Source organism: Salvia hispanica, chromosome 3, assembly GCF_029641045.1.
Source record: "Salvia hispanica isolate PSC_SH4W2 chromosome 3, Shi_PSC_v1, whole genome shotgun sequence".
Lineage (NCBI taxonomy): Eukaryota > Viridiplantae > Streptophyta > Magnoliopsida > Lamiales > Lamiaceae > Salvia > Salvia hispanica.
In genome coordinates, this window is record NC_142694.1 from 4,644,137 (window position 1) to 4,657,769 (window position 13,633).

The window sequence follows — 13,633 nt, forward strand, 5'->3', positions numbered from 1 at the left end:
CTAGCAGTAGCTAACTGATGGTGTCACGCATATAGACTCATACATAAAAATAAATGGTGGAAACTAGATAATTAATTGTTTATATTTTTCTTAGAAATTGAAGTGGTCAAAGACTCTAAACTGTGGGTCTTTTTTTTTTCATTGTACATATGTAGCTGAACAAACATTAGGTTTTGAAACATTATCTCTTAGGTCGATGTTTGCAACTTGCAGGTTTCACATAATCATCAGTACACATAAGTTGTGTTCGGTTTGTAAGATTAAATGATATCAAAATACAATCTAAAATTGAGTTATGAGATTATTTTAATCATAGAAATTAACTATAACTAATTATCCCATGGTTATTTATCTAGAATTGAGTTATATAATTGAATCTTACGAACCAAACACATCATTTTTTTTCCAAATCTCTTGCACATAGGTCGATGCCTTTATCTATCATTGCACATAGATTGAGGTTTTGCACCGTTACAAAATCATCACAATTTTAAAATAAAAAATTCAGTGTTTTCACAGCTTTATCATTTTCTTTTTTCTTTTTTTTTTCTACCCAAAATAAAATAAATAAAGAAAAAATAATAATAACCGTACATGTCACGGTCCTAAAATCCAATCATCACTCACCATAACTGGTCCTTCCGCAAAGTTGACAAAAGCTGACTCGATCTCACTACATACTGCTCCATCAAATTGCAATCATCAACCTATCTTCAATTTGGTAATCCCCTAAATTTGCGAATACTTTATTTACTATTCCTTATTGATTATTAATAATAATTTGTTCCTAATTGGCGAAGCCCAAATGAAGAATGAATTGTACAGTCCATCTTTCTAATTCAGTAGGCAGTTTTATTGATCAATAACACTATGTGGGACAAAGAAAAATCAGAACTTTTATGCTAAATTGTTAGTTCAGGTTGGTTTAATGCAACATCTTTTCCCCCATTTTTCTTGATTTCTGCCTCTGTTGTTTTCAAGCATTTGTTCTCATGAATTGATAAGCATCAACAAAGTGTTATGGAGCTTCTAAGTTTAATCAATGCAGTGCTATTAACTGGTTTGATTGATGATCGATGTTTTATTACATTGTTGATTTGACTGCTTAGCACATAGAAAGAAGGGAGTGGGAAGGGGTGGATTGAAGTGAACTCTTGCTTGCAGAGTAGCTAACATGGCTGGCCACGAAGGGGCAGCTTTAGATTCTAATAAGAGATCAGGAAAGATGGTTTTCGAGCCGATTCTTGAGGATGGAGTGTTCCGGTTTGACTGTTCAGCCGATGATAGGAACGCGGCCTTTCCCAGCTTCTCCTTTGAAAATCCTGTAGTTAGAGATACGCCAATCTTGAATGTCCCCAAAATTCCAACCTACATTCCCACTTTTGAATGTGTAATGGGGCAGCAAGTAGTTAATGTTGAGGTACTACTCTTTATCACCATATCTTTGTTTACTATGTGTGGAATTGGATTTTTTTGGGCTGTAGGATTCTTATATTGAAAGGTTTGAATAGTGGTGTTATTTAGTTTCCTCCAGGTACCTCTTTCTATGGAACTGGAGAAGTTAGTGGGCCGCTTGAACGGACAGGGAAGAGGGTAAGCCCGCTGATTCAGCCTTTTGATCAATATGATTGCTGTAGTAGCGTAAGAAATCTTACCTGTATTACTCAATGTAATGTGGATTAGATCTTCACTTGGAATACCGATGCTTGGGGATATGGTGCTGGGACGACTTCCTTGTATCAATCACACCCCTGGGTTCTGGTGGTGCTTCCAGATGGAGAGGCGCTTGGAGTTCTTGCAGATACAACACGACGTTGTGAGGTAGTTTTTCTCTCTTACTGATCATGGAAATCAGTTTTGATATTGCAGTGACTGTTTATGGTTTAAGCAGATTGATTTAGGGAAGGGATCAAATGTGAAGTTTGTTTCTCCGGCATCTTATCCTGTCATCACGTTTGGTCCATTTGCTTCGCCAACTGACGTTCTTGTGTCTTTCTCAAGAGCAGTTGGTAAGTTAACTGTTCTGCAGCATGCCTGACTATAAAAATTTCCATGTTAAGATTTCTAGGGAAAAGTATGCTGCCAAGTAAAAAAGAATTCATCCTTAAACAACGATGTTTCTCTGTTTATCACAGTAAGCTGTTCTAATTGTTTCTAATGTAAGTTTATGCCTTCAGGAACTGTTTTTATGCCCCCTAAGTGGGCCTTGGGCTATCATCAGTGTCGCTGGAGTTATGATTCTGATGAGCGAGTCCGTGAGGTTACCACTTATCCTGTTATTGATATCATGCTTGCTCATCTCTCTTTATCTTTATGTTGGTTGTTTCTGAATTGGAATTGTACATCCCCACATTGAGTCCAATTTTATAGGGTAAACACTATCAAGGATCCCTACACTAAGTTCTCAGTGGAACACTAACTTAATACTATTTCATACTGCAAGAAAATTTCATATCTCAACTGTTCAACCTTTGATAACCTTCTCTCTGATCTGATTGCAGATTGCAAGGACATTCCGGGAAAAAGGTATTCCTTGTGATGTGATATGGATGGACATAGATTACATGGATGGTTTCCGTTGTTTCACGTTCAACCAGGCATGCATCTCAAGATCTCCTTTAATATGTCACATTCATGCTTTTGTATCCAGAAAAATGTAACCTTTTTTGGTTGCTCAAAATTGCTTGCAAGTGTTGTTCAAGCTGGATAGTCTGATGTAGTAAAAAGAATGCTCCTGAAGTTCGTTTTCCTAATCATCTTGCATCTATGACATGAATGGTTGAACATTCCACTTCTGCAGGAGCGATTTCCAGATCCAAAATCTCTGGGAGATTATCTTCATGAAAACGGGTTCAAAGCCATCTGGATGCTCGACCCAGGGATAAAAAAAGAAAAGGGATATTTCGTCTATGATAGTGGTTCAGAGAGGGACATCTGGGTTCAAACTGCAGATGGCAAACCTTTTGCCGGTATATACATTAGTTTTAAGATATTCTAATTTCCAAAAACATGCTCATTGTTCGTGGCAATACCAAAAGGGGATCAAACTGCCCTTTTGTACCATAAATCTTTTAATATGTTCTTCACAAGTAAATTGTTTGTGTTAAGAGCTATTCATATGTTTTGATGCATTGCTCTATGCATAATTCTTTGTCTTCTTTAGGAGAGGTGTGGCCCGGGGCTTGTGTTTTTCCAGATTTTACACAATCAAGAGCTCGTTCATGGTGGACTGACCTAGTTAAAGACTTCAGTTCTAGCAGTGTGGATGGTATATGGAATGATATGAACGAACCAGCTGTTTTCAAGGTAAGGTCCGAAACTGTTTTTAGTACTACAAGATTTTTCTGTTTCTTGGTAACATTTTTATTTGTAACAGACTGTGACAAAGACGATGCCTGAGACCAATATTCACAGGGGAGATACAGAATTTGGAGGATGTCAGAACCATTCATACTATCACAATGTACTACACTGGTTAATATTTCCATTGATTGAGTGCGTTCTGACTATTGTTTCACAGACTTAGAATTCAATGTGTAGTAGAACTAGTACACAAGCTAATAAGATATCCACTGTGGGAGATCCGATAAGTTGCTTATCTCAGGTTTATGGTATGCTAATGGCAAAATCAACATATGAGGGAATGCTGCTAGCAAAGGAGAAAAAGCGACCGTTCGTTCTTACTCGAGCAGGCTTTGTGGGTAGCCAAAGATATGCTGCAACATGGACAGGCGATAATCTTTCTACTTGGGAGCACCTCCATATGAGTATCCCCATGGTTCTTCAAATGGTTAGTGGTACATTATGCATTTGAGGATTTACTTGTGGACCCTGGATCGTCTTACCACAGCGTATCATGATAGAAAATATAAATATAATGTTTTCGTTAGCTATAGGTAGCATGATTTAGTAAGATGAGTTATTATGCCCAGGGGCTCAGTGGTCAGCCACTCTCTGGGCCAGACATTGGGGGATATGCAGGTAATGCAACACCTAAGCTGTTTGGAAGATGGATGGGCATTGGCTCCATGTTTCCTTTCTTTCGAGGGCATTCTGAAACAGGCACGAAAGATCACGAGCCCTGGTCTTTTGGACAAGAGGTCTGTCTCATTGATTTACAAAAGATCTTGAATCTTCTTTCTTTGATTTAAAAGTAAAACAATTTGATAGTTAATGCATGTTGACATAATAGTCTATGAGTAACTGTCACTAACTACATCCCAGATTCACACTGTTCTTGCTCTTATGACGTCCTTATTTGATCTCTGACAGTGTGAAGAAGTGTGCCGACTTGCATTACAAAGGCGATACCGGATCTTACCCCTTCTATATACTTTATTTTATTTTGCTCATACCAGGGGGACTCCTGTGGTAGCTCCAACATTTTTTGCTGGTATACACTCACCTCTTGCATTGGATGGATTTACCAATTTGGAATCAAAAGCACATTCTCCCCTGCTTTGTTATTTATAAAATTTCAAATTTTAGCGCAGATCCTAAAAATTTGGAGTTAAGATCTCAAGAAAATTCATTTATGCTGGGACCCCTTCTCATACATGCAAGGTATGATATCTTTTTCATAGATATACAACACTGAAATGACTCCGTGTTTTACAATGCTTTTGAAATACTTAGCATTCTCTGTTACGCCTATGTGTATTTTCAAGGTTGTCGTAGCAAGATAATTTCTCACTGGCTTTAAACTTGCCTGAAATATACATATTCAATTTTCTTGGTGTTGCAGCACTGGAAAGGATGAGGAGTTATATGGAACACCACACAAGTTGCCTAAAGGCATCTGGCACAGTTTTGATTTCGAAGATTCTCATCCAGTATAAATTTCTTATGTATTCTAATGTTCTCTGCTTCCTTGAAACCTTTATCTGTCTGCAAATTTAGCTGTTCACATACTCTCAACTCTTGGTGTGCGTAGGATTTACCAGCTTTGTACCTAAAAGGTGGATCAATTATTCCTGTAGCTCTGCCCTCTCTACATGTGGATGGAGGTAGTCCCACAGAGGATTTGTTGCTGCTTGTGGCTTTAGATGAACAAGGTAATATTTCTTCCTAATCCGGTAGAGCACTTTTCACATTGGCATTTTTCAGTAGAAATTCATATGACGAATTATAATAAAATTAGACGGTTTCTGTCACATGACTGACACCTGCACAAATGCTTGAATAAGAGAAATTATTGCTTTCACACTTTGCAGAAATTGATCTTCAAAAATGCAGGTAAAGCTGAAGGGGTTCTATATGAAGATGATGGCGACGGATATGAATTCAGTAAAGGAGGCTATCTATTGACAACGTATGTTGCTGAACGGCTGTCTTCTGTAATAACTGTAAAGGTTCTCAAATCAGAAGGATCTTGGGAGAGACCAAACCGCTGCTTGCATGTGCAACTACTGCTTGGAAAATGTACTATGGTATGTTTTTGTCCCATTAAGTTGTAAATCACGTGAGTGCCGCTTCATTTAATTGTCGATGCATCACACAATGCAGATTGATGCATGGTGTACCGATGGAGATGTCCTACTAATTGAATTGCCTTCTGAAAGCGAATTGTCAGATTTAGTGTCGGCTGGTGAAAAGCAATGGAAGAGTCGAATAGGTGCATACTCTACTCCTATTTCCGTATTTTTTTGCTGCTGGACAGCTCATACTAATTTCTATCGACCTTCCAAGATTTTCAATACAACATTTTGCGAAACTAAATCAGCATCTTATCTGGTCGAAAACCTAAAGTCTTGTGTTGATTGCAGAAAATGCTACACGGATCCCAGACTTAGAAGTTTCGGGACAGAAAGGAACTGAACTATCATATGCACCCATTGAAATTAAAAGTGGGGATTGGATTCTGAAGGTTGTGCCATGGGTTGGTGGGAGAATTCTTTCTATGGAGCATCTCCCCTCAGGTTATGTGATTACCAAATGCATTTGGTTTTATTTCAAACATTCCAATGTCATTTACTTCTTTTCCATCTTAAGAACTTCTGACAAGGTTGTTTTAAATAACTTGGATCATTACATAATAGTACTCGTTTCCATTGGATGTATGAGAAATATATTTCTTTGCTTCTGAAAAGTTACCAAAACATTTTCATTCACTGCCCAAAGTGAGCTCTTTTGTCGAGTTGTTTAGAGAGTAACTCTACTATTATTAACTGCAAAATACACACTGAAGGTTGTTCACCTTTTCCCAATTTAGGGACTCAGTGGCTGCACAGTCGGATCGATGTTGATGGCTACGAAGAATATAGTGGTGTGGAGTACCGATCTGCTGGATGTTCGGAGGAGTATTCTGTCATTGAGTAAGTAAAGTACTCAGATCGATACATCCAATTCAAAAATGTTCTAATTCTAGCATGCTAGTTCATTATAGATGGTGAAGGCCAACATGAGGTTCCTCGTGTATTTAGTGTAAGTTTCAGATATAAAATTTGATACTTGACATTCGCTTTGCACTCCTCAGACGAGATGTGCAGCAGGCCGGAGAAGAGGAGGCTCTGATATTAGAGGGTGATATCGGAGGTGGACTAGTTCTTGCTCGAAAGATACATATCTCAAAAGAAAACCCGAAAGTTTTCAGGATCGATTCTGCCATTGTAGCTCGCAATGTTGGTGCTGGCTCCGGAGGATTCTCAAGGTTTCCATCAATACATATACTCTTTCTGTTATATTTCTAAATCTGATCCAACAAAATGAGCCATAAAACTTTGTTTTACCCAACATTATTACAAATATCTATCCTCATTGTTCCAGGCTCGTTTGCTTGCGAGTGCACCCCACTTTCAACCTGTTACACCCTACTGAATCTTATGTGTCGTTTACTGCCATTAATGGTTCCAAGCATGAGGTGTGGCCCGAATCTGGCGATCAGTTTTTCGAAGGGGATTCCCTCCCCGATGGTAAGATACCTTCCTTGATCCATATAATTATCAAACACAAATAAAAATTTGTATTCTGTGATAAACCTAAACATGAAGAGCTTGAGCTACTTAGGAAAGTGTTTCTGATCTATCAGTACTCATCACCCGATCTTTTCTTAGGGGAATGGATGCTTGTGGATAAAGGGCTCTCGTTGGCACTGGTGAACCGGTTCAGTACGAGTGAGGTGCGCAAATGCCTCGTTCACTGGGGAACAGGGACTGTGAATTTAGAGCTCTGGTCCGAAGAGAGGCCCGTCTCTAAGGAAACGCCACTTCAGATATCTCACGAGTATCAAGTAACAGGACTGCTGTAAACTGCTCACATATATGAGACCAGCAAACTGCGTGATGGATTGAGCAAACTGCTGTAAACTGCTCACGAGTATCATACATGTAAGGTCCTTTTATCGTTTCTATTGTCGTGCTTCTTGTTGTTCTTACCAGTTCAAATTCACATTTGCTTGCATTTGCTCACACGAAAATTGAAGGCTTCTATCCTTGTTTAGTGCATTGATCAAATTATCCATGGAACGCAAATTGCTTTTATGATTAATCAATAATCACCAAGTTCTGACTATTCATCTCAATATTTTCATAATACATTCTTGCACAACATAATCCCAATATGTAATAAAATCTTATCTTAGTTAATGAAATTTGTCTGAACATTGTTATATGCTTTTTTTTGTGTTATCAAGAAAACTATGTTTGCTTCTGGAATTTCTTCAAGCAATTTTGTTCCTGAATCTGATGCCCAAATAAAGTATCACTTTCATGGTCAAATTCCAAATTATTACAGTTATTTCGTCTTAAGCATTGAAATTCTGCTGATTCATCAATTTGTATATATTTAGTTAATATAGAAAAAAAAGGTAGAGTAATCCTTTGTTTTGTTTTTTTGCTTTCTGCCCTTTGCTACAGACAAGTAGGGGAATTAAGGTTTGGTAATAGTACTACTAAACTTGTTTATTTGTGATTTTACTCATCCAAATCTTGATCCAACAGTAACTTTTTTTTCTCACCCGAATCTCTCTCTCTCTCTCTGCTGACTTGACTTCCTAAACATTTATCTATATATATAAACTTCATACATGAAGTCTGCACATTACCAAGTTTCACTCCACCACATCATCAAATTCAAGATAAACCTACTGTTTATCTCTCTTGATCCATCATGAACTCCGACAACGACGTTAGGCAGCCTTTCGAGATGTCCAAAGGGCCATCGCCCATACTACCCCTCCTTCTCGTGGTGGGACTCGGCTTCCTCCTCCGAGGCAGCTCCTCCTCCCTCAGCCTCGACCTCCCCTTGGTCTCCGGTGGGGAGAATGCCCTCTTCACATGCTTCGTCTTCATCCCAGTCCTCGTCCTCCTCGCAGTATACTCCACGGCCCACACAATCGTGCTGCCCCTCGCCCTGATCCTCATAACTTACACGGTGAGCACCATGCTCCTCGGCCCCCTCATGCTCATACTCATCATATACCTAGCCGGGGCTTATCTGACCTCTGTCAAGTGCAACGGGGAGGAGCTCGGGTGGGGCTGCATCCTCGTGCTCGGCTTCTTCCTGCTGCACTGGGTGCTATCGCAAGAGAGCCGCCAGTCGGGGGCCCTCGTGGTCGCCATAATGGCCTTCCTCTGCTACCACTGCTTCCCTTAGGCATCATATATCTATAAATATGTATTTTTTTTTCGAAATACTTGAAATATGTAGTGTTATTAGTGTGTTTAACATAATCCTTGCAGAATTACTGCAGTTGTGCGCTGAGTGAAACTCATTTTCATGTGACAATTGCAATAAAGGGTTCAAATTATTTGATAAGTACTATATTCTTTAATTTCTATTTCAATTGTTTGATACTTTTGTTAATTATTTTGCTTTCTTGACACATGAAGATTGTGAAATGCCGATAAGATAGGTTTGGACATTGAGATTTGTTGAAATTCTATGTCATGATGGAGGCGTTGTTCTTAATTTTAGGAAGCATGAAATTGGTTTCATTGTTTGCTTATAAATCACTTTTACTAAACTTGAAGTAGAATTTCAAACTTCCAAAATTTATAAGGCATCAAATCGATCGTGTTGTTTCTTCGATAATTTTCATAATTAAGATTAAATAATGTAAATTGATAGACTATAAATAGAGAAACGAATATCTAACCTGTCTATCTTCATGAAAAAATCAAGTCTCCAAATATTTTTAAATTTTACTTCATTGTTTATAACTAGTTCGGCAGTATGGAATCCATGCATGATTTTTCCTTTGTTTTTCGAATTCCTAGGTGCTGGGCCTAATTTTAATCAGGTAACCTACAAAGTGAGCATATTAATTTTTGATACAATATTTAATAGGAGAAATAGCTTCATAAATGGATTTTAATTTATATGGGCGTAATTAATTACGTGACGGCCTAATTTTTAACACCACATTTAATTTAAACAACCTACCAAGTGATGGGCCTAATCTTGCTATACAACATTAATTTAAGGCGTAAATTATATAACTACGCATGAGTGTAGAATATTTTTTCTTCAAATACACAGCTTTTTAAATTTTCCCACTTTGTATCCTAATTTTACCAAATCAAAGTTGATTGTGGCATGTGACTATTGAAGTGTACACGTGTAGCTGAAATCGACATTAGTAGTATACAAATTTAGTGTTCTTACATTTTTTAAACTAAAAACGATGTACTAATATATATTTATACTATATTTTTTAAAGATAAGAATTACTATTAATTTATTAACCTTATTTTTAGATTATATACATGGGTTGCAAAATTATTTGTGAATTTGAGGTGGTGGAGCGAGAAAATTGATAAGAGATGGATGAAGTTGCGAGTGGGAAAGAGGAAGTATATTCCTAGGAGCTAAATATTTGATCTGCGCTAAATTTAGGTTTAACTTATCGTCAACATCTATATATATATATATATGGATGCCTACTGAAAATATTAAGAAAATTATTCAATAAACATATCATACTAATTTTATTTTTCTCTCTAATTATTGAGTAGCCACTCCTTCAGTCATATCTATCGGCAATTTTGAATTTTGAACCACTGCTCATAAAATTAAAGAGCATTGACTTGGAATATTCTAAATTGAGAGAATCACCCCCAACTTGGCCAATGATAATTGGTTGGGTTGATTCCAAAGTCTCCCCTTGCCCCTTAAGGCTCATTTAAAGATATCAAGATTCCTAATGCGAAAATTCAATTCATGAGAAAACAAAAGGGGACCACATATATAATCGATATGTTGATGTTTTTGTCTTAAACTAAACTAGAAGAAAGCTCAAACAAGTGAGAGTGACATAGAGAGATTCCAAATGAGTTGACAAACAAGAAAGTAGGCTGGCTATATAAATCTTGAAGATGAAATTCCAATTCCAATTCGGCAATTCCAATTCCAATTCCAATTCCAATGGCTTCATCTCCTCCAACAAACTGTCCACCCTTTGAATTCTCAGCTAAGTATTACCACGTAGACGGCGGCAGCTGCGTTAGGCAGAGCAGCTTCTTTGGCGGCCAGCCAGTTCTCAACCAAGCCGTCGGATACTCCGTCATCCTTGGCTTCGGTGCCTTCTTTGCCTTCTTCACATCCTTCCTCGTACTTTACTACTACTCACTCACTCATATTTTTCACTTTCTTTCCATTTGCAACTTTTGTATAGTAGTATCTTGGTTTCTTGGATTAGGTATGGTTGGAAAAGAGATACGTCGGTTCGCACCATACATCCGAATGGTTCAACACAGCCGGGAGGAACGTCAAGACCGGCCTCATCGCCAGTGTCATTGTTTCTCAGGTACCAATACAACACCATGCTAAGTGGACTTGTAAATGGCCTTATCGCCAGTGTCATTTATCTCGTTTTTATTCGTGATTACTTGTAAGTGGACTTGGGCTGCTACCATCTTACAAAGCTCCAACGTTGCCTGGGAGTATGGAATCAGTGGTCCTTTTTGGTATGCAAGTGGAGCTACTATCCAGGCAAGCAAAACAAACTTCTTCAAATAACCAAGTTTGTACACTTTTTGACACTTTCAATCATCATAAATAGGTCCTCCTCTTTGGAGTAATGGCTATCGAGATCAAAAGAAAAGCCCCCCATGCTCACACCGTTTGTGAGATTGTCAAAGCAAGGTCTACTTGGCTACTAGCAATCTCTATTAAGTACATCTTAGTCACAATCAAATGAACCAACTTGCTGTGTGTTGTTTGCTAGATGGGGCACCGCAGCCCACATCATGTTCCTAACCTTCTGCTTCATGACCAACATCATCGTGACAGCCATGCTTCTCCTAGGAGGCTCTGCGGTTGTGAATGCTCTCACCGGTGTCAACATTTACGCTGCCAGCTTCCTCATACCCCTCGGTGTCATCGTCTACACTTTAGCAGGAGGGCTAAAAGCCACCTTCTTAGCAAGCTACATTCATTCTGTTATCGGTATGCATCTCTCATTTTCGTAATTATGTGTAAAACAAGTCTAGTTGTTGTTGCTGGATTGCCCTGTTTTCCCCTGCAGTGCATGTCGTGCTGGTGATCTTCGTGTACCTAGTGTACGTTGCAAGCAGCGAGCTAGGCAGCCCGGGCGCGGTTTACAGGCGCCTGCTGGAGGTTGCAAGCAAAGCGCGGAGCTGCCAAGAACCGACCTCTCACACTGGCCAGTCGTGTGGCCCGGTTAGTGGCAACTACAGAGGCTCTCACCTCACAATGCTGAGCTCTGGAGGGCTTGTCTTTGGCATCATCAACATTGTTGGCAATTTTGGGACAGTCTTCGTTGACAACGTATGTGTTTGTTACGAACTTCAGTATCCCACATCTGTTGTGTAAAGCATTCTATACTGATAGGCTAACTTTTTGGGATGAGTTTTCCTGTTTGGTCTATTTTAATTCTGCTGATCTAAATTGCAGGGGTATTGGGTGAGTGCAATTGCAGCAAGGCCATCTTCGACTCATAAGGGCTACTTGCTAGGTGGATTGGTGTGGTTTGCAGTTCCATTTTCCTTAGCTACGTCGCTCGGGTTAGGAGCATTGGCACTTGATCTTCCCATAACCGCAAGTGAGGCAAGCCGAGGGCTCGTCCCTCCCGCCACAGCCATCGCTCTGATGGGGAAAGGAGGATCCGTGCTGCTCCTTACCATGCTGTTTATGTAAGCCCGTCTTCATTTCTATTAAAAAACGCGAGTTGGCCTAGTGGCAGAGTGGTAATGCCTAAACGCCTAACATTTTTATATTTATTTTTGGAAATGTGATGAAGGGCTGTTACATCTGCCGGTTCGTCTGAATTGATTGCTGTTTCTTCGCTATGCACGTACGACATTTATAGAACATACATGAACCCTGAGGCGACAGGGAAGCAGATCCTGAGAGTGTCAAGGAGCGTGGTTCTTGGATTCGGGTGTTTGATGGGGATTCTAGCTGTGATGCTGAACAAAGCCGGAGTTTCTCTCGGTTGGATGTACTTAGCAATGGGGGTGTTTGTTGGATCTGCTGTTCTCCCCATAGCCTTCATGCTTCTTTGGAGAAAGGCCAATGCTAAAGGTGCAATCCTAGGCACAATCAGTGGCTGTTTGCTCGGAATCACAACTTGGCTGACCGTAGCCAAAGTGGAATACGGGCGTGTTAACCTTGACACGACAGGGAGGAACGCGCCAATGCTGGCTGGCAACCTCGTCTCCATACTCGTTGGAGGAGCGGTTCATGGCGCGTGCAGCTTTGCCTGGCCTCAGGACTACGACTGGGAGAGCACGAAGCAGATCACCGTGGTTGACAAGGAGAAGAGTGAGGTTTCGGACGAGGAGTTGAAGGAGGAGAAGCTGGTTTTAGCAAAGAGATGGATAGTTAAATGGGGGATTGGATTCACACTAGTCATTGCTGTCATTTGGCCTATTCTAACTCTCCCTGCAGGTATAAATTTTTGAAATATCGAAAATGTGAAGTAAAAAGAGAACGTCTTAAATATTAGGTACTATTTTGCAGGACAATTCAGCAAGGGGTACTTCACATTTTGGGCAGTGATAGCGATAGCGTGGGGCACGGTGGCATCAGGTGTGATCATAGCTCTGCCGTTGATGGAGAGCTGGGCGACGATCAAGATGGTGGTTCTAGGCATGTTCACCAACGATAGGCTGATGGCGAAGATGGAAGAGATTGATGTGAAGCTGCAGACGATCATTTCTGCGATGCCAGATGTCGAGAGAATGCGATTGCTGGAGACAGACAAGGCTGGTAATAAACAGGCATCAGAGATTCAGCTTGAGGTTGTTTCACATTGATGGACTTTATGAGATTGGTCTGTTTCTTGCTGCTTTTGGAAAGTTATGTGATTCATGTACATTTTGTTAATGATCATGTAAATAGAAGCTGCTTTGCTTGTGTTTCAAAGTTAAGTTTTGATAATCTGGAAAATTGATAATGCAAAATTGGCACGGTGAGTTATGTAAACTAAATACTGTGGTGGATATATAAAGTGATTGTATATTGTAACTGATTGTATTCATAAAAAAATGAAAATTTCATTAATTGTATTCACTATGAAGTTTGCAATTGAATAACTGAAAATGGTCATTTTTTGATAAATGTTTCACATGAGTTCGAACCCATTTTATTTTCGTAAATGAAGTAAATTTCATAACAAATGCAAGTATTTTACACGTTTAGTATATAGTAGTCCGACATTTAATCATGGAAT

At 39.4% G+C, this 13,633-nt stretch overlaps 2 protein-coding genes across 5 annotated transcripts; both read left to right on the forward strand.

The window, feature by feature from the left end:
• The first annotated feature begins 617 nt into the window (after nucleotides 1-617).
• Nucleotides 618-7,509, forward strand: LOC125212348 (uncharacterized). Of its 4 annotated transcripts, none has more exons than XM_048112485.2 (23): nucleotides 618-721; nucleotides 1,110-1,420; nucleotides 1,525-1,593; nucleotides 1,684-1,821; nucleotides 1,892-2,009; nucleotides 2,178-2,260; nucleotides 2,502-2,597; nucleotides 2,801-2,969; nucleotides 3,164-3,306; nucleotides 3,377-3,463; nucleotides 3,605-3,790; nucleotides 3,933-4,100; nucleotides 4,273-4,393; nucleotides 4,494-4,563; nucleotides 4,745-4,832; nucleotides 4,934-5,054; nucleotides 5,236-5,429; nucleotides 5,506-5,614; nucleotides 5,766-5,918; nucleotides 6,212-6,314; nucleotides 6,476-6,649; nucleotides 6,766-6,911; nucleotides 7,053-7,509. In XM_048112485.2, the coding sequence occupies exons 2-23, from the start codon at nucleotides 1,175-1,177 to the stop codon at nucleotides 7,244-7,246; spliced, it is 2,976 nt and encodes a 991-aa protein (XP_047968442.1). In that variant the 5' UTR covers nucleotides 618-721; nucleotides 1,110-1,174; the 3' UTR covers nucleotides 7,247-7,509. The 4 variants fall into 4 exon arrangements, with proteins under 4 accessions (XP_047968442.1, XP_047968443.1, XP_047968440.1 ...); XM_048112486.2 differs by having other exon boundaries at nucleotides 1,165-1,420; XM_048112483.2 differs by lacking the exon at nucleotides 618-721 and adding an exon at nucleotides 744-919.
• A 2,754-nt stretch (nucleotides 7,510-10,263) lies between these two features.
• On the forward strand, nucleotides 10,264-13,473 carry DUR3 (urea-proton symporter DEGRADATION OF UREA 3 (DUR3)). The gene is made up of 9 exons (XM_048110845.2): nucleotides 10,264-10,548; nucleotides 10,637-10,744; nucleotides 10,834-10,929; nucleotides 11,000-11,082; nucleotides 11,165-11,385; nucleotides 11,465-11,727; nucleotides 11,854-12,092; nucleotides 12,200-12,849; nucleotides 12,922-13,473. Exons 1-9 carry the CDS (start codon nucleotides 10,363-10,365, stop codon nucleotides 13,215-13,217), a joined length of 2,142 nt encoding a protein of 713 aa, XP_047966802.1. The 5' UTR covers nucleotides 10,264-10,362; the 3' UTR covers nucleotides 13,218-13,473.
• The last annotated feature ends 160 nt before the right edge of the window (nucleotides 13,474-13,633 follow it).

Bases quoted from the DNA above. Each gene is read 5' to 3' on its own strand.
- LOC125212348 (XM_048112485.2), top strand. From the start codon at position 1,175: ATGGCTGGCCACGAAGGGGCAGCTTTAGATTCTAATAAGAGATCAGGA. The intron at 2,261-2,501 runs GTTACCACTTAT...ATCTGATTGCAG, and splicing joins CTGATGAGCGAGTCCGTGAG to ATTGCAAGGACATTCCGGGA. The intron at 5,615-5,765 runs GTGCATACTCTA...TGTTGATTGCAG, and splicing joins GCAATGGAAGAGTCGAATAG to AAAATGCTACACGGATCCCA.
- DUR3 (XM_048110845.2), top strand. From the start codon at position 10,363: ATGGCTTCATCTCCTCCAACAAACTGTCCACCCTTTGAATTCTCAGCT. The intron at 10,549-10,636 runs GTACTTTACTAC...TTCTTGGATTAG, and splicing joins CCTTCTTCACATCCTTCCTC to GTATGGTTGGAAAAGAGATA. The intron at 12,850-12,921 runs GTATAAATTTTT...ACTATTTTGCAG, and splicing joins TATTCTAACTCTCCCTGCAG to GACAATTCAGCAAGGGGTAC.